General features: G+C 47.3%; 1 protein-coding gene across 2 annotated transcripts in view; it reads left to right on the top strand.

The window, feature by feature from the left end:
* The window catches only part of LOC144766565 (uncharacterized), a 101,144-nt gene that overhangs the window by 40,611 nt on the left and 36,773 nt on the right, over window positions 1-23,760 (top strand). For both annotated transcript variants that reach the window (XM_078650367.1, XM_078650368.1), the window contains exons 2-3: window positions 10,063-10,614; window positions 21,615-21,695. In XM_078650367.1, coding sequence (XP_078506493.1) covers window positions 10,063-10,614; window positions 21,615-21,695 — 633 coding nt within the window. The remainder of the gene's footprint in view (window positions 1-10,062; window positions 10,615-21,614; window positions 21,696-23,760) is intronic.

Below are 23,760 nucleotides of genomic sequence, written 5' to 3'. Positions count from 1 at the left end.
TGTCATTCCAAGTGATTTAGCATCCTTCGGGGATGGCAATTGCGATGTCTAGGCCCGAGGTGGCGCTTGTCCATGCTTCAGTGAGAAAGGCAACGTCGGGAGAGCCTCTGTCGAGGAGGCTCCAGATTTCTGTGGCATCTCTTTGGATGGATCATACATTGAGAAGGATGCATTGCAGGGTATGGTCTGTGGTGTATATGTTGCTGGTCGGTGGAGGAGGGTCCTGGGCTATGGCAGTGTTGAAGTAGTGATGGCAGTTTAGGCAGGTGAAGGGGCTGTGCGTGTCAAGGGGAGTGGAGAGCTTGCAGTTGTTGTTCTTCTTGCTACCCTTGAGTGCATGGAGATGGACTGAGCTGTAGCGTGGGAAGGTCGAAGGACCAGGGCTCCTGGTGCTGGTCGCGGTTGGGACATCTGGGAGGTGGAACCAGTGGAAGACGCATGAGAGGCCGCCGGGGCAGCAGCGTAGGAAAGTGCACAGAATGGAACAGGGGTGAAAATAAAGGAATGCGAAGGAGGGAGAAAAGTACAGCAGGAATTGAAAGAAAAAGAGAAATAAAAAAATGAAGGAAATTAAGAAATCTTGGCAGCAGCAGGCGAGGGCTGGGGCAAGAATCGAGGTGTGAGGCAGACAGAAGCACAGGCAGAGCACTGCCTGAGCTATGGAGCTGGGCGCTGGTAGAGCAGGCACCCGAGGGGCTTAGCCTGACTCAGTGCGCAGCGGTGTCCATTAAGCAGAGGTCAGGGAGGGTGGGACAGCTGGGAGGCGGGAACCGCTAAGACGCAGGAATCGGAGGGGTAGCGGGGGCAGCTGCGGCTGGTAGTGCACAGAATAGAACAGGGTTAAAAATAAAGGAAAGCGAAGGAGGGAGAAAAGCACATCAGGATTTGAAAGAAAAAGTGAAAGGAAAATGTGAAGAAATTAAGGCAGCAGCGGGCGAAGGCTGGGGTGAGAACCGCGGTCTGAGGCAGACAGAAGCACGAGCAGAGTTCTGCCTGAGCTATGGAGCTTCGCGCAGGGAGAGCATGCACCCGAGGGGCAACTGGGCCTGACGCCCAGCGGTAGCTGCGGTCGAGCAGTCAAGGCCCCTAGGGGGGAAGTTTAAATACAGGTCAGTGTACATGACTCATAACTCTTTGTGCAAACAGTACAAACAGTAATCAATGTCCAGCCAAATACTTGCTTTTGAAACAAAAATAAGTATTTATTTTAAATTCTACACGTGCAAAGGAATACGGCATTCAAATGCAAAACCACAATCTCCTTGACGTCGGGCTCGCATAGTTGTCAGGCGAATCCCTGTTCCACCGTCCTTTATATATTAGTGTTACAATCTGTACTGTTTCTTTAACTGCATGTGCTGCATAGATCCTTTCTAGCATTCTGTGTTCCTGACAGAGTTTTGCTAATGATGCATTCTACTATATGGTGTCAGTTGCTGCTTGTACTTTGATGTGCCTGTAGCTGATGCTGTGCTGTTAATAAATCATCCTTTTCTACAAGTTCCTGCATTGATTCTTACAAATTTGGCGACAAGGATAAAGCCACTCCAGCCATCTACAGCACAGGAGCGGAGTTTCTGGATTATTTTATGGAAATTTTGGATTTCTCATTATATTTCTACGTGTTGGATTACTTTCTTCAAACCTGGATTCCCTCCAGCTTAAATTGAGATCATTTCTTTAATAGCGCCTGAAATCTGGAGTTTGTCGAGGCAACTTTTGGGTATTTTGAACACTTTTGGACATTTGCATCTTTCAATTGTCGGTGGCTGTGGCGGTTCAAGCAGCTCGAGCATCTGCTTACTTGGAGATACGTCACAACGCGCATCTGGCTGCTTTGGAATACGTCGTTTCAAGATATTTCACAACGCGCATCTGCTTACTTTGAAATACGTCACAGCGCCCTGTTGCCTCAGCAGTTCTTAGTGACAAGGAATCCATCGGTCTCTTACCTTCTCTTCCGAACGCTGCTTGAAGTGCTCCGCATCAGCTGGAAGCCTGATTCCATTTCACGCGTCTCTCTGCCTGGACCTTACGTGAGCGTCATCACGTGTTAACGCATCTCCGTCATTGTTTTGACGTGATCTACGTTGCGTGCCACCATTTTGTTTACAGGTGTCTCCAAGCAACCAATAAACGGAGAAGTTTTCACCGGCAGCTGCAAGGGAAGGAGTTTCCTTAATTTGGAAGGCGCAGTGTACGTTTAAATTCTGTTTTATCTACGTTTTCAAGGCGCAACGTAATTTATTTATTAATTACATTTCAGCGTTTGGATATTTTGAACAAGTTCAGTTTCACGACGTGGTCAAAGACTAAATTTATGTCCTTATTTTACATTCTGTATGGAATCAATATCGTTTTGAGAGTATTATTAAGCCATTACGGTTATATTATACTTAATGTTCTTAATTTGTTTTCTTTTATATAAATATGTTTTAGTTGTTCACAGTTATAACTGTATACATACATAATACTTTGGAGTTTAGAAATATTTTCAGTTTCAGTTCAATTCAATTTATTCACTGGCCACTGGTACAAAGGAGTGATATTTATATCTCATTTATTATATATTAAGATCATACAATAACCAGTGCATTATGCAGTTCGATCCTCCAGCTAAGTTTTTACAAGTAAAAGGTGACCCTCCCATGCCTTGGTCTAGATGGAAGGAGGAATTCTTTAATTACATGAGAGCTATTGATGGGGAACGTATGGGTTCCGAAAGGAAAAAAAGTATTCTGTTACATTGTATTGGCTCAGAAGGCCAAGAAGTTATTAGGACTTTACCACAAATTACAGTTGCTTCAGGGAGTGGTGATTCCTTAAATGTATATACAGAGGCTCTCAGTAGGTTGGAAAAAAGATTTAAACCTACAGCCAATATAGCATTAAATCGTTTTAAGTTCTATACCAGGGCACAAAAACAAGAAGAATCTTTTGATGACTTTCTCACAGCTTTAAGATCTCTAACATTGCATTGTAATTTCGGTGCAATGGCCGAGGAAATGATCCGCGATCAGATTATTGTGCATGTTAGGAACAAAAAGATTCAAGATAAATTGTGGTGTATTGGTGATCCCAATTTAGAGGAAACTATTGCCATTGCTAAGTCAACTGAATTGTCTGAAAAGTGGATGGGCATTGTGGATAAACAAAGTTCCAATCCTAGTAAAACCATTTCTGAAGAGGAAGTATGTGCTGTTAGAGCTAAATGGAATGAGAGAAATACTATATCCAATCAACCAAAAAGTAAAAATTCCATAAACACTGGCAATAGGAGACAAGAGTTAAATAATACGTGGTCATGTTTTAGATGTGGTAGCAGGTCTCATATTGCATCATTTCAAGGTTGCCCGGCCATAAACAAAACTTGTAATATCTGCGGTAGAGTAGGACATTATGGTAGTGTCTGTAGAGAAAGACGTTACAACACACAATGGCGTGGTAATCCATCATCACGTCCGCCCTCCAGCAGCACGACACCTTCTAAAATTTCCTCTCTAAAGGAGGTGGAGGAGGAAAAACAAGTTCCTGAGAGGGGTTATGTTGTGTCTATTATTCAAAGTGGTTGTACTCTAATAACAAAAAGAAAATCACCTAAGTGTATTTTTCATGTTTTCTCAATTGCCATTGAGCTTATGGTGGATTCTGGTTCTCCCTGGACCATCATCACTAAAGACTACTTCAATGAGAAGTTAAGCAATGTTTGTGATTTAATTAATTTGCAACAATCAGACATTTTAGCAGAAGGTTTTAGTGGATACATGATTGATATAGAAGGGTTCTTTAATGTTCAGTTATCCTTCAGAGGCAGAGTGGCTCAAATTAAATTATACGGCTGACTTTTTGTCACGTCTTCCGGTTGACAATAAAGAGGACAAGGTCAATGTTTTGAAGGACTTAGATTTTGTACTAAGTTTATCTGATGTTGTGTCTTCTCAATATAGGGATATTTCTGAACAGTTTTGGTTGGAATGTCAAGATAAGGATGAGAAGTTTGTTTTACTCAGTAAATTTATGATGGAGGGTTGGCCAAACAAAACTAAGATCAGGGATGATTTACTCCCATTTTTCAATGTTGCTGATGAGTTGCATTTTCAAGGGAAGTTTGTGTTTAAATCTGATAAATGTATTCCACCTGCTGGTTTTCAAGAACTTATTTTAAATTTGGCACACAAAGCGCATCCTGGTATTTCTAGCATGAAGCGTTTGATTAGGCTAAATTTTTGGTGGCCAGGGATGGACCGTTTCATTGACCGAACTGTTAGGGACTGTCCTGATTGTTGTGCCAAAGACAAAATGTTAAAGTTGCATATTCCCCCCCTTAAATCTGTTGAATGGCCTGTGATGCCATGGAGCAAATTAGCTTTTGATATCTCGGGTCCTTTCCACATTCTTCCAGAGACCTCACATTTTGCATTAGTAATGATAGATTATCATTCTAAATGGCCAGAAGTGAGATTTGTTGCCAAGATGACGTCTGAGGTTGTTATTTCATTCTTCCAAGAGATTTTTGCAAGGGAGGGTACTCCTGCTGTTTTAGTGTCAGATAATGGGGTACAGCTAGTTTCTTCTGAGATGCAGTCTTTCTTTCGTTCTTGCAATATCAAACATATTCGCACTTCCTTGTACGAGCCACATGAGAATGGACAGGTTGAGCGTTTTAATAGAGTTTTAAAAGGTTTTGTGGTTGATGCTGTTAAGGAAAAAGGTAATTGGCTGAATGCGTTAAGAGAAAAGTTGTGGATGTATCGCATCACCCCTCATACCACCACAGAAGTAAGTCCTTTTAGGTTGCTCAAAGGCAGAGATCCTGCGTCATCCGTATGTCCTTGGTGGCTTAAGGAGAAGTGCAAAAGCGTGTGTGAGGATGTAGTTGATATTCAGGAGGTTGCTAATAAAGTAGTTGACAAGCAAGCTAAATCTGCTGTGTGGTACAACCGTAAATGGAGAACCAAAGAGCATGATATATGTGTGGGTGATTGGGTCAGAGTTCAGAAACCTTTCTTTGTCAGCAAAGGTTTGAGTAAGTTTGGCAGACCTATTCAAGTTAAAAGAGTTTTTAGTAACTCAGTCATCACCCAAGATGGTAACGTTTGGAATATTAGGAAGGTTGCTAAATGTCCTTTACAAAATGATCAAGTTGATGATTCCAATGTCGATTCCTGTTTTCCTTCTGTTCCTCAATCTGTGGCGTCCAGGGTCAAAGATAATTCGCGTATCAGAAAGAGACCAAATTCTTTCCAGGATTTTGTGTAATGCATTTCTCTCATTGTTTTGTTGTTAAGAGGGGGGATGTGTTACAATCTGTACTGTTTCTTTAACTGCATGTGCTGCATAGATCCTTTCTAGCATTCTGTGTTCCTGACAGAGTTTTGCTAATGATGCATTCTACTATATGGTGTCAGTTGCTGCTTAAACATTGATGTGCCTGTAGCTGATGCTGTGCTGTTAATAAATCATCCTTTTCTACAAGTTCCTGCATTGATTCTTACAATTAGGCTCAGAGATATTTACCATTCAGTAGTGCATCCAGGGTACGCACACTATTAAGCCATAGTAAACAGAACCCCTTTGACTCTTCAGGATTTATTCAAGCGCGTCTATGGTGCTTCAACATCATAAGCAGCGAGTTCCCTGGGGTCCAAGGGGTCTAGTTTACGTCTCACCTGCTCTCACGGCACAGGCACTTTCAGCAGTGCAGCGGGCACCCTCTGCATGAGCACCTGCCAGCCCAGCTCTGCTTGGAAAAGTTGGGCTTACCGCACCCCGCGCTTCAACAACCGGCAGAACAGGTCCTCTTCTGAACAGCCCTGATGGATGTCTCTGAGGACCAGATATAGGTGGCTAAATACTGGTCGGTAACGCCGAAATTCGTTAAATTTCTGCGATGTAGGTGACTTTAAACCTACATGCAAAATAAGGAATTGCTAAATAGCGATTCCTTATTTTGCTCTTGCATTTAAGGAATCGGAAATACCGATTCCTTAAATGCAATGTAGGTAGCACTAAAAACAGTGCAGCTCAGCCTTAAGGAATTGCTATTTACCACCAACTTGGTGGTAAGCAGCAATTTCCTTTAAAAAAGCACTTTTTTTGCTTTTTTTTATGTGCCATGTGGCACAATCCATGCCCTTAGTATGTGCGCCACATGTGCACACATGCACATTTCAGGGGTGCAACCCTCGAAATACCTCCAGCTATTAACGATTCGGTAATACCGAATCGCTAATAGTGAATCTCTTCCCATTCATTCCTATGGGCCACCTAGCCCATAGGAATGAATGGCTAGGTATTCCTTAATAACAAATCGGAATTACTGATTTGTTATTAAGGAATGTTAAGGAATCGCTAATATTTTAGCGGTTCTACCTACATTCCATTTGGCGAGTCCTTAATAGCGATTCGGTAATAATCGTTATTAAGGACTCAGTAAATGGAAGTTACCCACATCTGGCCCTAAGTTGCTGGCGCAGCTCCCAGATCGCGAAGACACGGTAAGTTGTGTTTACCGATCTTGGAAAAATCATTTCCTCAGCTCTCGACTGCAGCACATCAAGGGAGCAATGTCGTGGACTGAGTCCGTGGCAGCCCTAAAGGTTCATGAGTTATTTTGGGAAGAGCACTTACCGTCTTCAGGTGGCATGGTGTGGTTCTGACAGAAGAAATATATGACTTTGTGAAAAACAGGTTTCAATACTTAATCAACCTCATCACAAATGAAGGTACTCAACCAATACCTTGGTAAATCAACGCTGTCCTCGAAGTGTCACCAACTACAGAAAAGACTGGCGTTAAGTCTTTCTTAGGTTTGAGTGAATGTTATTATATCCCCGATTCTGCATCCAGAACCAGGCCAATCAGTAAATGTCTTGAAGAAAAATGTGACCTTTACTTGGGATGAGGAGTAACAACATGCTTTTCAAGTAGATCAAACTAGAAGTTGTGAGTGTTAAAGCTTTGAAATCATTTGATCTTCTTACAACTTGTTTGATTGTTGATGCTAGGGGTTATGGTTTAGATGCCATGGTTTATCAGAAAAACAGGGATGAAGAATTCACAGTGGGTTTTGCGTCTAGAGTTCTCAGAAGTACAGAAGTTCACTACCCAGGATAACTATTGGCGTGTTGGTGGGTTTAGTCTCTGGACCCCACCACAGTGGGGACACAACAGCCAATAAAAGTTTATTATTTTTTCTTTTATTTGTAGTAGCGCACAGGTCTTTGCTGGTTCCCTCTTCCCTATCCTCTCAAGGCATCCTGAATTGTGTCCATTCTTCCAGGCCTCCACTGGGTTCTGCATTCTTTGCCTCCTCCCTGGTCTTCCTCTCGTCTACTCTGGGGAGTAGCAGCCTGATTCATCAAGCTAAATTGCACTCGCAAAGGGCCGGATTCTCAGAATCTTGCCTTTTGTGAGTGCAATTTTTGCATTTGGGATTCGTCATCCCAAATGCAAAATTCGCTATTAAAGAATTCGCACTTTTGCGAAGAATTGCATTTAAGGAATCTCAATTTGAGATTCCTTAAATGCAATTCATGAATCAGTTTAAAATTGCGAAATTGCAATTTTGGGCCGCTATTTACCGAGAGGTCAGACCTCTCGGTAAATAGCAAAAACTTAGAAAAATGCATTTAAATGCATTTTTCTAAGTTGCATGTTACACACACACATGTCCTTTGGACATGTGTGTGCGTAACACCAATGTAGATTACATTTCAGGGGTGCTCCAGGGTGTCCTTTGGACACCCCTGCACCCTTGAAATCGCATCCTTATTTGCGATTAGCAAATTATTATTGCAAATAAGGAATAACTCCCCATTCATTCCTATGGGCCTGTAGGCCCATAGGAATGCATGGGGAGCTATTCCTTATTTGCGATTAGCAATTTTCTAATCGCAAATAAGGAACATGTAGGAATCGCAATATTTTTTGCAATTCCTACATGAATCCCATTTTGCAAGTCCTTAATAGCGATTCCTTATGAATCTCTATTAAAGACTCGCAAAACGGGTCTTTGATGAATCAGGCTGTAGGTGTTTTGTGGACCTCAAATAGAATACAGGACAAGGATGAGAGGGGTGTTCAGTGATTGGAGTGATCCCTCCCAAGTGCTGTCACTGTCTGTGCCCAAGATGATCTAACCAAAATGTCAAGAGTGCTCATGCCCAGAATGTCGGTGAGTTGATAACACCCATACAAGTAGACTTCATAATATGGGGTGAATTTTGATTTCTTTAAGTTTTGTTGTTCCAAATCCTCGCCCACCAGCTCTTCAGTCCACACACATCAGGACCATCAGAACATGGGCTTCCATGGGCTTCCATGGGAATTAACAAGGGCATATTATCAAGCCCATTATCGCCTTTTTATCGACAGTTTCCGGCTGATAAAACGTTGATAATTTTAACACCGGTCCTTGATAATATGCCCCCTGGTATTTTAAAGAATGTGAAGCTTCAAATGTTTCACTGTAGAGGCTGACAAATGATTATCTGACTTCCTGTCTGTGCTCATGCTGGTGGTTCTGCTTCTAAACCTCAATAAGCTATAGTTTATCCATTTGCTAGTGTTGTTCCAGAACTTTATCACAGATGTCTTCTCCAGGTGAAGTGGGATCAATAGACTGAAGCAACCAATGACAGTGTGTGGAATGGGGGTCGTGCAGCCACTCACAAGGAAGAGGCTCGGTGCAGCCAATCAGGCCATGGGGGTCCCTCTGTTGTTTGAAGAAACAGGTCTGGTGCTCTTGGGTGTTATCAGTTCTCCAACAGCGTGTATGGACCATCGTCTTAGAAGAGAGTCAGCCAAGTCTGCTGCCTCTGGTCCTCGCCAGTCTTGACAAAGGTGGGCGGAGTTCCAGACATGAAAAGGTGAAGTCTGGTGAAGCTGCAATGGCAGCGTGCATCCAAGTTGGAGTAAATGATCTTCATCTGATCCCGCAAATTCAAAGATACCTAATACCTTTTGGGTGGGTGTGAATGAATTCAAAGGGGCAGATTTACAAGCCCCTTGCGCCTCTTTTACACCTCCGTTGTGTCACTTTTGTGACGCAGCGGTGGCGCAAAGCCAGCACCATGCTGCGGGTATTTACAACATGACGCATCTGGGAGATGCGCCAAGTTGTAAAGCCCTGCACCACATGTAGGCGTTCTGGTGAAGAGGGGGGGGGCGTTCCGGCGCATGAACGCCTCCTTAAAGTGGCTGAGTGAAATCTACAAGATTAACTATTACGGGCATGTTGCGTCACTCATAATATCTAAACTACTTTTAGGGCCATGCTGCGTCACCAAAGTGACACAACGGCGGTGTAAAAGAGGCGCAAGGGGCTTGTAAATCTGCCCCTTTGCAGTCACTTTTAGGGCCATAGTGCGTCAAAACCCTGCGGCTGCTTGGAGCAGGCGTAAGGATTGACACACCATGTTAGAGACAACGGCACCCCCCAGCATTGCTGGAGCTGCATCGCGCTTGCCACGCAACTGCTGCAATGCACCGCATTTCCGCCGGAGATGCATCACGCATCTGCCCATCCGAGCACCACGGTGCGCCGCATTGTAAGTGCGGCGCATCAGTGGTGGCGCACAGGTGGGCAGATGCTCATTAGCAGAGATACGCCAGAAGTCGTAAATCTGCCCCAAAGTGTTTTTCTTTTCAAGATGCTACATAGCAGCTGGTTACAAGGGAAATCTAATCTTGGTTTCTGTATGTCAGTTCTGAGGGTCCAAGCCACAGGACAAGCACTGCACGTGGGAAGGGGTGGACAGTTTTTCTTCACTGCAAGGATCAGTTAATGGGGGACACAAGTAGAAGTGGAGAGAGAAAGCTCTGGCTGCTGCTAACCCTACAGAGCATGCTATAGATACAGGTGGACCCCAAAACATGCACACCACCTCACATGCCTCTATGCCACCTATTCCTACCTATGCAATGTTAGCCTATGCAATGCTCTTCGAATAACCTTGGCCTCATGAGAAACAGCATCTGCACGTAGGTCATAGATGTTTTGCTCACCTTTGAACTCACACAGTTCTCTTAGATTTGCTAACTTTTCTTTCCTCTTTCTAGCTCTACTGAGTTTTGGGATTCGAGAATCTGCAGCTCATGTGCACATCACCCTGGTCCCGCAGGCACCCGTTGCGGGAGGAGATGTTCTCTTGTCTGTTTCCTTGCATGGGCCTTTTCAGAGTTTGACCTGGTACAGAGCGCCAGGACATGCCACATTTCCCGTCAACGTGATCCTGATATACAAACTAGAAACTTTAAAAAAGCCAACCATTGGACCAACGAATACTTCGTCCTTTGGACCTTTAAATAAGACTAATATTAGACCTATAGATAAGCCAAACTATGGACCTATATATGAGCCAGACCAAGGAACTATACATAAGCCAAACTATGGACCTATATATAAGCCAGACAAAGTAACTATACAGAAGCCAAACCATGGACCTATAAAAAATGCATCCCCAGGACCAAAGCACACTGGCAGAGAATTGATGCTGCAGAATGGATCCCTGCGGATTACCAACCTCAGACCAAGTGACGTAGGAGATTACACGGTCAAGATGATGACACCGGCAGGTCCAGTGCAGAGCAGCATGCGCCTGATGCTCTTTGGTCAGTGTTTATGGAAGCTTTACCAACCGGGCTCCTGCTCTGAGCTGTTTCTACCTGAACACTGTACTATATTATACTCACATCCTCACCTTCTCACACTCTTTGATACACATTGACAAACACTCTTTGATACACATTGTCACACCTCTGCTCCTCTCACACTCAAGTCCACACACCTGCTCCCCTGTGATGGACATTGACACACCTCTGCTCCTCTCACACTCAAGTCTACACACCTGCTCCTCTGTGACGGACATTGACACACCTCTGCTCCTCTCACACTCAAGTCTACACACCTGCTCCTCTGTGACGGACATTGACTCACCTCTGCTCCTCTCTCAAGTCTACACACCTGCTCCTCTGTGACGGACATTGACTCACCTCTACTCCTCTCTCAAGTCTACACACCTGCTCCTCCGTGATAGACATTGACACACCTCTGCTCCTCTCACAAGTCTACACACCTGCTCCTCTGTGACGGACATTGACACACCTCTGCTCCCTCACACTCATAAGTCTACACACCTGCTCCTCTGTGACGGACATTGACTCACCTCTGCTCCTCTCTCAAGTCTACACACCTGCTCCTATGTGACGGACATTGACACACCTCTGCTCCTCTCACAAGTCTACACAACTGCACCTCTTTGACAGACATTGACACACCTCTGCTCCCTCACACTCAAGTCTACACACCTGCTCCTCTGTGATGGACATTGACACACCTCTGCTCCTCTCACACTCATGTCTACACACCTGCTCCCCTGTGATGGACATTGACACACCTCTGCTCCTCTCACACTCATGTCTACACACCTGCTCCCCTGTGATGGACATTGACACACCTCTGCTCCTCTCACAAGTCGACACACCTGCTCCTCTGTGATGGACATTGACTCACCTCTCCTCCTCTCACAAGTCTACACACCTGCTCCTCTGTGACGGACATTGACACACCTCTACTCCTCTCACACTCAAGTCTACACACCTGCTCCTCTGTGATGGACATTGACACACCTCTGCTCCTCTCACACTCAAGTCTACACACCTGCTCCTCTGTGATGGACATTGACACACCTCTGCTCCTCTCACACTCAAGTCTACACACCTGCTCCTCTGTGATGGACATTGACACACCTCTGCTCCTCTCACACTCATGTCTACACACCTGCTCCCCTGTGATGGACATTGACACACCTCTGCTCCTCTCACAAGTCTACACACCTGCTCCTTTGTAATGGACATTGACTCACCTCTCCTCCTCTCACAAGTCTACACACCTGCTTCTCTGTGACCGACATTGATACACCTCTGCTCCTCTCACAAGTCTACACAACTGCACCTCTTTGACGGACATTGACACACCTCTGCTCCTCTCACACTCAAGTCTACACACCTGCTCCTCTGTGATGGACATTGACACACCTCTGCTCCTCTCACACTCATGTCTACACACCTGCTCCCCTGTGATGGACATTGACACACCTCTGCTCCTCTCACAAGTCTACACACCTGCTCCTTTGTAATGGACATTGACTCACCTCTCCTCCTCTCACAAGTCTACACACCTGCTTCTCTGTGACCGACATTGATACACCTCTGCTCCTCTCACAAGTCTACACAACTGCACCTCTTTGACGGACATTGACACACCTCTGCTCCTCTCACAAGTCTACACACCTACTCCTCAGTGATGGACATTGACACACCTCTGCTCCTCTCACAAGTCTACACACCTGCTCCTCTGTGATGGACATTGACACACCTCTGCTCCTCTCACACTCATGTCTACACACCTGCTCCCCTGTGATGGACATTGACACACCTCTGCTCCTCTCACACTCATGTCTACACACCTGCTCCCCTGTGATGGACATTGACACACCTCTGCTCCTCTCACAAGTCGACACACCTGCTCCTCTGTGATGGACATTGACTCACCTCTCCTCCTCTCACAAGTCTACACACCTGCTCCTCTGTGACGGACATTGACACACCTCTACTCCTCTCACACTCAAGTCTACACACCTGCTCCTCTGTGATGGACATTGACACACCTCTGCTCCTCTCACACTCAAGTCTACACACCTGCTCCTCTGTGATGGACATTGACACACCTCTGCTCCTCTCACACTCAAGTCTACACACCTGCTCCTCTGTGATGGACATTGACACACCTCTGCTCCTCTCACACTCATGTCTACACACCTGCTCCCCTGTGATGGACATTGACACACCTCTGCTCCTCTCACAAGTCTACACACCTGCTCCTTTGTAATGGACATTGACTCACCTCTCCTCCTCTCACAAGTCTACACACCTGCTTCTCTGTGACCGACATTGATACACCTCTGCTCCTCTCACAAGTCTACACAACTGCACCTCTTTGACGGACATTGACACACCTCTGCTCCTCTCACAAGTCTACACACCTACTCCTCAGTGATGGACATTGACACACCTCTGCTCCTCTCACAAGTCTACACACCTGCTCCTCTGTGACGGACATTGACTCACCTCTGCTCCTCTCTCAAGTCTACACACCTGCTCCTCTGTGACGGACATTGACTCACCTCTACTCCTCTCTCAAGTCTACACACCTGCTCCTCCGTGATAGACATTGACACACCTCTGCTCCTCTCACAAGTCTACACACCTGCTCCTCTGTGACGGACATTGACACACCTCTGCTCCCTCACACTCATAAGTCTACACACCTGCTCCTCTGTGACGGACATTGACTCACCTCTGCTCCTCTCACACTCAAGTCTACACACCTGCTCCTCTGTGACGGACATTGACACACCTCTGCTCCTCTCACAAGTCTACACAACTGCACCTCTTTGACAGACATTGACACACCTCTGCTCCCTCACACTCAAGTCTACACACCTGCTCCTCTGTGATGGACATTGACACACCTCTGCTCCTCTCACACTCATGTCTACACACCTGCTCCCCTGTGATGGACATTGACACACCTCTGCTCCTCTCACACTCATGTCTACACACCTGCTCCCCTGTGATGGACATTGACACACCTCTGCTCCTCTCACAAGTCTACACACCTGCTCCTCTGTGACGGACATTGTCACACCTCTACTCCTCTCACACTCAAGTCTACACACCTGCTCCTCTGTGATGGACATTGACACACCTCTGCTCCTCTCACACTCATGTCTACACACCTGCTCCCCTGTGATGGACATTGACACACCTCTGCTCCTCTCACAAGTCGACACACCTGCTCCTCTGTGATGGACATTGACTCACCTCTCCTCCTCTCACAAGTCTACACACCTGCTCCTCTGTGACGGACATTGTCACACCTCTACTCCTCTCACACTCAAGTCTACACACCTGCTCCTCTGTGATGGACATTGACACACCTCTGCTCCTCTCACACTCAAGTCTACACACCTGCTCCTCTGTGATGGACATTGACACACCTCTGCTCCTCTCACACTCAAGTCTACACACCTGCTCCTCTGTGATGGACATTGACACACCTCTGCTCCTCTCACACTCATGTCTACACACCTGCTCCCCTGTGATGGACATTGACACACCTCTGCTCCTCTCACAAGTCTACACACCTGCTCCTTTGTGATGGACATTGACTCACCTCTCCTCCTCTCACAAGTCTACACACCTGCTTCTCTGTGACCGACATTGATACACCTCTGCTCCTCTCACAAGTCTACACAACTGCACCTCTTTGACGGACATTGACACACCTCTGCTCCTCTCACAAGTCTACACACCTGCTCCCCTGTGATGGACATTGACACACCTCTGCTCCTCTCACACTCAAGTCTACACACTTGCTCCTCTGTGATGGATATTGACACACCTCTGCTCCTCTCACACTCAAGTCTACACACCTGCTCCTCTGTGATGGACATTGACACACCTCTGCTCCTCGCACACTCAAGTCTACACACCTGCTCCTCTGTGATGGACATTGACACACCTCTGCTCCTCTCACACTCAAGTCTACACACCTGCTTCTCTGTGACGGACATTGACACACCTCTGCTCCTCTCACTCTCAAGTCTACACACCTGCTCCTCTGTGATGGACATTGACGCACCTCTGCTCCTCTCACACTCAAGTCTACACACCTGCTCCTCTGTGACGGACATTGACACACCTCTGCTCCTCTCACAAGTCTACACAACTGCACCTCTTTGACAGACATTGACACACCTCTGCTCCCTCACACTCAAGTCTACACACCTGCTCCTCTGTGATGGACATTGACACACCTCTGCTCCTCTCACACTCATGTCTACACACCTGCTCCCCTGTGATGGACATTGACACACCTCTGCTCCTCTCACACTCATGTCTACACACCTGCTCCCCTGTGATGGACATTGACACACCTCTGCTCCTCTCACAAGTCGACACACCTGCTCCTCTGTGATGGACATTGACTCACCTCTCCTCCTCTCACAAGTCTACACACCTGCTCCTCAGTGACGGACATTGACACACCTCTACTCCTCTCACACTCAAGTCTACACACCTGCTCCTCTGTGATGGACATTGACACACCTCTGCTCCTCTCACACTCAAGTCTACACACCTGCTCCTCTGTGATGGACATTGACACACCTCTGCTCCTCTCACACTCAAGTCTACACACCTGCTCCTCTGTGATGGACATTGACACACCTCTGCTCCTCTCACACTCATGTCTACACACCTGCTCCCCTGTGATGGACATTGACACACCTCTGCTCCTCTCACAAGTCTACACACCTGCTCCTTTGTAATGGACATTGACTCACCTCTCCTCCTCTCACAAGTCTACACACCTGCTTCTCTGTGACCGACATTGATACACCTCTGCTCCTCTCACAAGTCTACACAACTGCACCTCTTTGACGGACATTGACACACCTCTGCTCCTCTCACAAGTCTACACACCTACTCCTCAGTGATGGACATTGACACACCTCTGCTCCTCTCACAAGTCTACACACCTGCTCCTCTGTGACGGACATTGACTCACCTCTGCTCCTCTCTCAAGTCTACACACCTGCTCCTCTGTGACGGACATTGACTCACCTCTACTCCTCTCTCAAGTCTACACACCTGCTCCTCCGTGATAGACATTGACACACCTCTGCTCCTCTCACAAGTCTACACACCTGCTCCTCTGTGACGGACATTGACACACCTCTGCTCCCTCACACTCATAAGTCTACACACCTGCTCCTCTGTGACGGACATTGACTCACCTCTGCTCCTCTCACACTCAAGTCTACACACCTGCTCCTCTGTGACGGACATTGACACACCTCTGCTCCTCTCACAAGTCTACACAACTGCACCTCTTTGACAGACATTGACACACCTCTGCTCCCTCACACTCAAGTCTACACACCTGCTCCTCTGTGATGGACATTGACACACCTCTGCTCCTCTCACACTCATGTCTACACACCTGCTCCCCTGTGATGGACATTGACACACCTCTGCTCCTCTCACACTCATGTCTACACACCTGCTCCCCTGTGATGGACATTGACACACCTCTGCTCCTCTCACAAGTCGACACACCTGCTCCTCTGTGATGGACATTGACTCACCTCTCCTCCTCTCACAAGTCTACACACCTGCTCCTCTGTGACGGACATTGTCACACCTCTACTCCACTCACACTCAAGTCTACACACCTGCTCCTCTGTGATGGACATTGACACACCTCTGCTCCTCTCACACTCAAGTCTACACACCTGCTCCTCTGTGATGGACATTGACACACCTCTGCTCCTCTCACACTCAAGTCTACACACCTGCTCCTCTGTGATGGACATTGACACACCTCTGCTCCTCTCACACTCATGTCTACACACCTGCTCCCCTGTGATGGACATTGACACACCTCTGCTCCTCTCACAAGTCTACACACCTGCTCCTTTGTGATGGACATTGACTCACCTCTCCTCCTCTCACAAGTCTACACACCTGCTTCTCTGTGACCGACATTGATACACCTCTGCTCCTCTCACAAGTCTACACAACTGCACCTCTTTGACGGACATTGACACACCTCTGCTCCTCTCACAAGTCTACACACCTGCTCCCCTGTGATGGACATTGACACACCTCTGCTCCTCTCACACTCAAGTCTACACACTTGCTCCTCTGTGATGGATATTGACACACCTCTGCTCCTCTCACACTCAAGTCTACACACCTGCTCCTCTGTGATGGACATTGACACACCTCTGCTCCTCGCACACTCAAGTCTACACACCTGCTCCTCTGTGATGGACATTGACACACCTCTGCTCCTCTCACACTCAAGTCTACACACCTGCTTCTCTGTGACGGACATTGACACACCTCTGCTCCTCTCACTCTCAAGTCTACACACCTGCTCCTCTGTGATGGACATTGACGCACCTCTGCTCCTCTCACACTCAAGTCTACACACCTGCTCCTCTGTGACGGACATTGACACACCTCTGCTCCTCTCACAAGTCTACACAACTGCACCTCTTTGACAGACATTGACACACCTCTGCTCCCTCACACTCAAGTCTACACACCTGCTCCTCTGTGATGGACATTGACACACCTCTGCTCCTCTCACACTCATGTCTACACACCTGCTCCCCTGTGATGGACATTGACACACCTCTGCTCCTCTCACACTCATGTCTACACACCTGCTCCCCTGTGATGGACATTGACACACCTCTGCTCCTCTCACAAGTCGACACACCTGCTCCTCTGTGATGGACATTGACTCACCTCTCCTCCTCTCACAAGTCTACACACCTGCTCCTCAGTGACGGACATTGACACACCTCTACTCCTCTCACACTCAAGTCTACACACCTGCTCCTCTGTGATGGACATTGACACACCTCTGCTCCTCTCACACTCAAGTCTACACACCTGCTCCTCTGTGATGGACATTGACACACCTCTGCTCCTCTCACACTCAAGTCTACACACCTGCTCCTCTGTGATGGACATTGACACACCTCTGCTCCTCTCACACTCATGTCTACACACCTGCTCCCCTGTGATGGACATTGACACACCTCTGCTCCTCTCACAAGTCTACACACCTGCTCCTTTGTAATGGACATTGACTCACCTCTCCTCCTCTCACAAGTCTACACACCTGCTTCTCTGTGACCGACATTGATACACCTCTGCTCCTCTCACAAGTCTACACAACTGCACCTCTTTGACGGACATTGACACACCTCTGCTCCTCTCACAAGTCTACACACCTACTCCTCAGTGATGGACATTGACACACCTCTGCTCCTCTCACAAGTCTACACACCTGCTCCTCTGTGACGGACATTGACTCACCTCTGCTCCTCTCTCAAGTCTACACACCTGCTCCTCTGTGACGGACATTGACTCACCTCTACTCCTCTCTCAAGTCTACACACCTGCTCCTCCGTGATAGACATTGACACACCTCTGCTCCTCTCACAAGTCTACACACCTGCTCCTCTGTGACGGACATTGACACACCTCTGCTCCCTCACACTCATAAGTCTACACACCTGCTCCTCTGTGACGGACATTGACTCACCTCTGCTCCTCTCACACTCAAGTCTACACACCTGCTCCTCTGTGACGGACATTGACACACCTCTGCTCCTCTCACAAGTCTACACAACTGCACCTCTTTGACAGACATTGACACACCTCTGCTCCCTCACACTCAAGTCTACACACCTGCTCCTCTGTGATGGACATTGACACACCTCTGCTCCTCTCACACTCATGTCTACACACCTGCTCCCCTGTGATGGACATTGACACACCTCTGCTCCTCTCACACTCATGTCTACACACCTGCTCCCCTGTGATGGACATTGACACACCTCTGCTCCTCTCACAAGTCGACACACCTGCTCCTCTGTGATGGACATTGACTCACCTCTCCTCCTCTCACAAGTCTACACACCTGCTCCTCTGTGACGGACATGGTCACACCTCTACTCCTCTCACACTCAAGTCTACACACCTGCTCCTCTGTGATGGACATTGACACACCTCTGCTCCTCTCACACTCAAGTCTACACACCTGCTCCTCTGTGATGGACATTGACACACCTCTGCTCCTCTCACACTCAAGTCTACACACCTGCTCCTCTGTGATGGACATTGACACACCTCTGCTCCTCTCACACTCATGTCTACACACCTGCTCCCCTGTGATGGACATTGACACACCTCTGCTCCTCTCACAAGTCTACACACCTGCTCCTTTGTGATGGACATTGACTCACCTCTCCTCCTCTCACAAGTCTACACACCTGCTTCTCTGTGACCGACATTGATACACCTCTGCTCCTCTCACAAGTCTACACAACTGCACCTCTTTGACGGACATTGACACACCTCTGCTCCTCTCACAAGTCTACACACCTGCTCCCCTGTGATGGACATTGACACACCTCTGCTCCTCTCACACTCAAGTCTACACACTTGCTCCTCTGTGATGGATATTGACACACCTCTGCTCCTCTCACACTCAAGTCTACACACCTGCTCCTCTGTGATGGACATTGACACACCTCTGCTCCTCGCACACTCAAGTCTACACACCTGCTCCTCTGTGATGGACATTGACACACCTCTGCTCCTCTCACACTCAAGTCTACACACCTGCTTCTCTGTGACGGACATTGACACACCTCTGCTCCTCTCACTCTCAAGTCTACACACCTGCTCCTCTGTGATGGACATTGACGCACCTCTGCTCCTCTCACACTCAAGTCTACACACCTGCTCCTCTGTGACAGACATTGACTCACCTCTGCTCCTCTCACAAGTCTACACAACTGCACCTCTTTGACGGACATTGACACACCTCTGCTCCCTCACACTCAAGTCTACACACCTGCTCCTCTGTGATGGACATTGAAACACCTCTGCTCCTCTCACACTCATGTCTACACACCTGCTCCTCTGTGATGGACATTGACACACCTCTGCTCCTCTTGTACGTCTACACACCTGCTCCTCTGTGATGGATATTGACACACCTCTGCTCCTCTCACAAGTCTACACACCTGCTCCTCTGTGATGGACATTGACACGCCTCTGCTCCTTTCACACTCACGTCTAAACACCTGCTCCTCTGTGATGGACATTGACACACCTCTGCTCCTCTCACACTCAAGTCTACACACCTGCTCCTCTGTGATGGATATTGACACACCTCTGCTCCTCTTGTACGTCTACACACCTGCTCCTCTGTGATGGATATTGACACACCTCTGCTCCTCTCACACTCATAAGTCTACACACCTGCTCTTCTGTGATGGGCATTGAAACACCTCTGCTCCACTCACAAGTCTACACACCTGCTCCTCTGTGATGGGCATTGACACACCTCTGCTCCTCTTGTACGTCTACACACCTGCTCCTCTGTGATGGATATTGACACACCTCTGCTCCTCTTGTACGTCTACACACCTGCTCCTCTGTGATGGACATTGACACACCTCTGCTCCTCTCACACTCAAGTCTACACACCTGCTCCTCTGTGATGGATATTGACACACCTCTGCTCCTCTTGTACGTCTACACACCTGCTCCTCTGTGATGGATATTGACACACCTCTGCTCCTCTCACACTCATAAGTCTACACACCTGCTCCCCTGTGATGTACATTGACACACCTCTGATCCTCTCACAAGTCTACACACCTGCACCTCTGTGAGGTACATTGACACACCTCTGCTCCTCTCACACTCACAAATCTACACATTTGTTGCTCTGTGGTGTACCGTGACACACCTCTCATTCTCTCACACTCACAAGTCTACACACCTGTGTCTCTGTGATGTGCCTTGACACATCTCTGGTCCTTTCACAAGTCTACACACCTGATTCTCTGTGATGCACCTTGACACACTTTTGTTCCTCTCACACATCTACACACCTGCTCCTCTTTGATGCACCTTGACACATCTTTAGTCCACTCACACTCATAAAAGTACACACCTGATTCTCTGTAATAGACATTGGCACACTACTGCTCTCTAACTCTCACAAGTCTGCACAACTGCTTATCTGAGATGGACAATGATTCACCTCTCCCTCTCCCACACTCAAAAATCTACACACCTGCTCCTCTGTGATGCGCCTTGACACACCTCTGCTCCTCTTACACTTTCCTACCTACACTAAGGGGCATATTTTCAACAGAATGGTGGAGTGCGGTGTTATGCGACAATTGATAATGCCGTGCGCCGACGTTCTAAAAACGCAAGGATGTGCCACATTCACAATAATACGGCATAGCCCTGTGTTTCCCCCGCGCGGGTGCTAAATTTAGCTGCCTAGCGCCAACGCAGGCACCCTTGCACCAGAGTGCAAGGGTGCCTGCGTTGCAGGGAATGATTGTTCATGTGCAGGAAAGTGTCATTTGTAACTTGTATGTGTGCTGCAGAATGCGGCACATATAGAAGTTGTAACTCATCATAATTTAATGATTGTTTATGTGCAGAAAGAGGCACCTTCCTGCACATGAACAATCACTAATGGCAATTTGCCCTTTCTATGTGTGCTGCATTCTGCAGCACTCATACAAACAGCAAAAACAAGGAGAAATTAATAATTTCTGCTTGTTGCAACAGTTTAAGACCAGGTTTTTCCTGGTCTTATTTTTTGCGCTGGCCCATATTTATGCCAGCCTTGTAAATAGGGGGCAACGTAGAAAATCAATGGATGTTGTGGTGGAACGCCCACTGCAACACCAATTGCCTACCCCTTTCACACTAAATGCTGCGTGAATAGGGGCATTATTTACAAGGTGTGTTAAGCCATTTTAAGTAGCTTAACGCCGCCTTGTAAATAAGGCAATGGGGTTATTGCCACCAAAACATCAAAATAGGTGTTGTTCAGGTGGCGATAATCCCTTGTATATATACACACCTGCTCCTTGTCCTCTCTTGATCCTGAATCTATTCTCCATTAACGTTTGGTTCCTTTTTAACAGACAAGCGCCCTTCAAAATCCACGAGTCGACCAAGACTTGACAGGACAATATCACCGAGTGCTCTGCACACCAGGGAGAAAGGTATTTTTAATGATTTATTTTTACTTTTGGTAATTTTAGAGCATGAATGGACCACATGGCCAGCAGAGATCTTTTCAAATAACTTGACATACCAGTATAATCAGTCCTTAAATTTGTTTAAAATAAGTGCAGCTGCCCAAAAGATTTTTCAGCAGTCTGCAGCTCACTTTCCTCCTGAAATACCCACCTTCCTAGTGGAATGCCCACTACCTCAGCTGACACTGCCCACTCCTCTTACCTGTGCCACACACTTAGGGCCTGATTGAATGCAGTGTTTGTGCTCTCTCTGCTGGCTCTCTGCAGTGTTACAGTTGTCTGAGTTTTGTTCATGGCTCTGTGCAGTGTTATAGTTCTGAATGTAGTGTCCTTGCTCCCTCTGCTGGCTCTCTGCAGTGTTACAGTTCTGAATGTAATGTTCTTGCTCCCTCTGCTGGCTCTGCGCAGTAGTGTTTGTGTTTCCTCTGCTGGCTCTGTGCAGAGTTATAGTTCTGAGTTTAGTGTCCTTGCTCCCTCTGCTGGCTCTCTGCAGTGTTACAGTTCTGTTTGCAGTGTTTGTGTTCCCTCTGCTGGTTCTGCGCAGTGTTATAGTTCTGAGTTTAGTGTCCTTGCTCCCTCTGCTGGCTCTCTGCAGTGTTACAGTTCTGTTTGCAGTGTTTGTGTTCCCTCTGCTGGTTCTGCGCAGTGTTATAGTTCTGAGTTTAGTGTCCTTGCTCCCTCTACTGGCTCTCTGCAGTGTTATTGTTCTGTTTACAGTGTTTGTGCTCTCTCTGCTGGCTCTCTGCAGTGTTACAGTTCTGTTTGCAGTGTTTGTGCTCCCTCTGCTGGCTCTGAGCAGTGTTACAGTTCTGAATGTAGTGTTAGTGCTCCCTCTGCTGGCTCTGTGCAGTGTTGCAGTTCTGAATGTAATGTTCGTGCTCCCTCTACTGGCTCTGCGCAGTAGTGTTCGTGCTCCCTCTGCTGGCTCTGCACAGTAGTGTTTGTGTTCCCTCTGCTGGCTCTGCACAGTGTTATAGTTCTGAGTTTAGTGTCCTTGCTCCCTCTGCTGTCTCTCTGCAGGGTTACTGTTCTGTTTGCAGTGTTTTTGCTCCCTCTGCTGGCTCTCTGCAGTTTTCCAGTCCTGAGTGTAGTGTCCGTGCTCCCTCTGCTGGCTCTGCACAGTGTTACAGTTCTGAATGTAGTGTTTGTGCTCCCTCTGCTGGCTCTGCACAGTGTTACAGTTGTCTGTGTCATGTTCATACTCCCTCTGCTGGCTCTGTGCAGTGTTACAGTTCTGTTTGCAGCGTTCGTGCTCCCTCTGCTGGCTCTGCACAATGTTAGAGTTCTGAAAGTAGTGCTTGCTGCTCTGTGCAGTGTTACAGTTGTCTGTGCAGTGTTTCAGTTCTGTGTTTAGTGTCCATGCTCCCTCTGGGCGCTCTCTGCAGTGTTATAGTTCTCCTAGTCGTGTTTATGATCCTTCTGCTGGCTCTGTGCAGTGTTACAGTTCTGAATGGAGTTTATGTGCTTCCTCTGCTGCCTCTGTGCAGTGTTACAGTTCTGAATGTAATGTCCGTGCTCCCTCTGCTGGCTCTGCACAGTGTTACAGTTGTCTGTGTCGTGTTCAAACTCCCTCTGCTGGCTCTGTGCAGTGTTACATTTCTGTTTGCAGCGTTCGTGCTCCCTCTGCTGGCTCTGCACAATGTTAGAGTTCTGAAAGTAGTGCTTGCTGCTCTGTGCAGTGTTACAGTTGTCTGTGCAGTGTTTCAGTTCTGTGTTTAGTGTCCATGCTCCCTCTGGGCGCTCTCTGCAGTGTTATAGTTCTCCTAGTCGTGTTTATGATCCTTCTGCTGGCTCTGTGCAGTGTTATAGTTCTGACTGTAGTTTCCATGCTCCATCTGCTGGCTCAGTGCAGTGTTACAGTTCTGACTGTAGTGTCCATGCTCCCTTTGTGGGCTCTGTGCAGTGTTATAGTTCTCAGTGTAGTGTGTGTGCTCCATCTGCTGGCTCAGTGCAGTGTTACTGTTGTCTGAGTTTTGTTCTTGGCTCTGTGCAGTGTTTGAGTTCTGAGTGTAGTGTTCATGCTCCATCT

This window comes from Lissotriton helveticus, chromosome 7 (genome assembly GCF_964261635.1).
Source record: "Lissotriton helveticus chromosome 7, aLisHel1.1, whole genome shotgun sequence".
NCBI lineage: Eukaryota > Metazoa > Chordata > Amphibia > Caudata > Salamandridae > Lissotriton > Lissotriton helveticus.
This window is presented reverse-complemented; position numbering and strand designations above follow the sequence as displayed.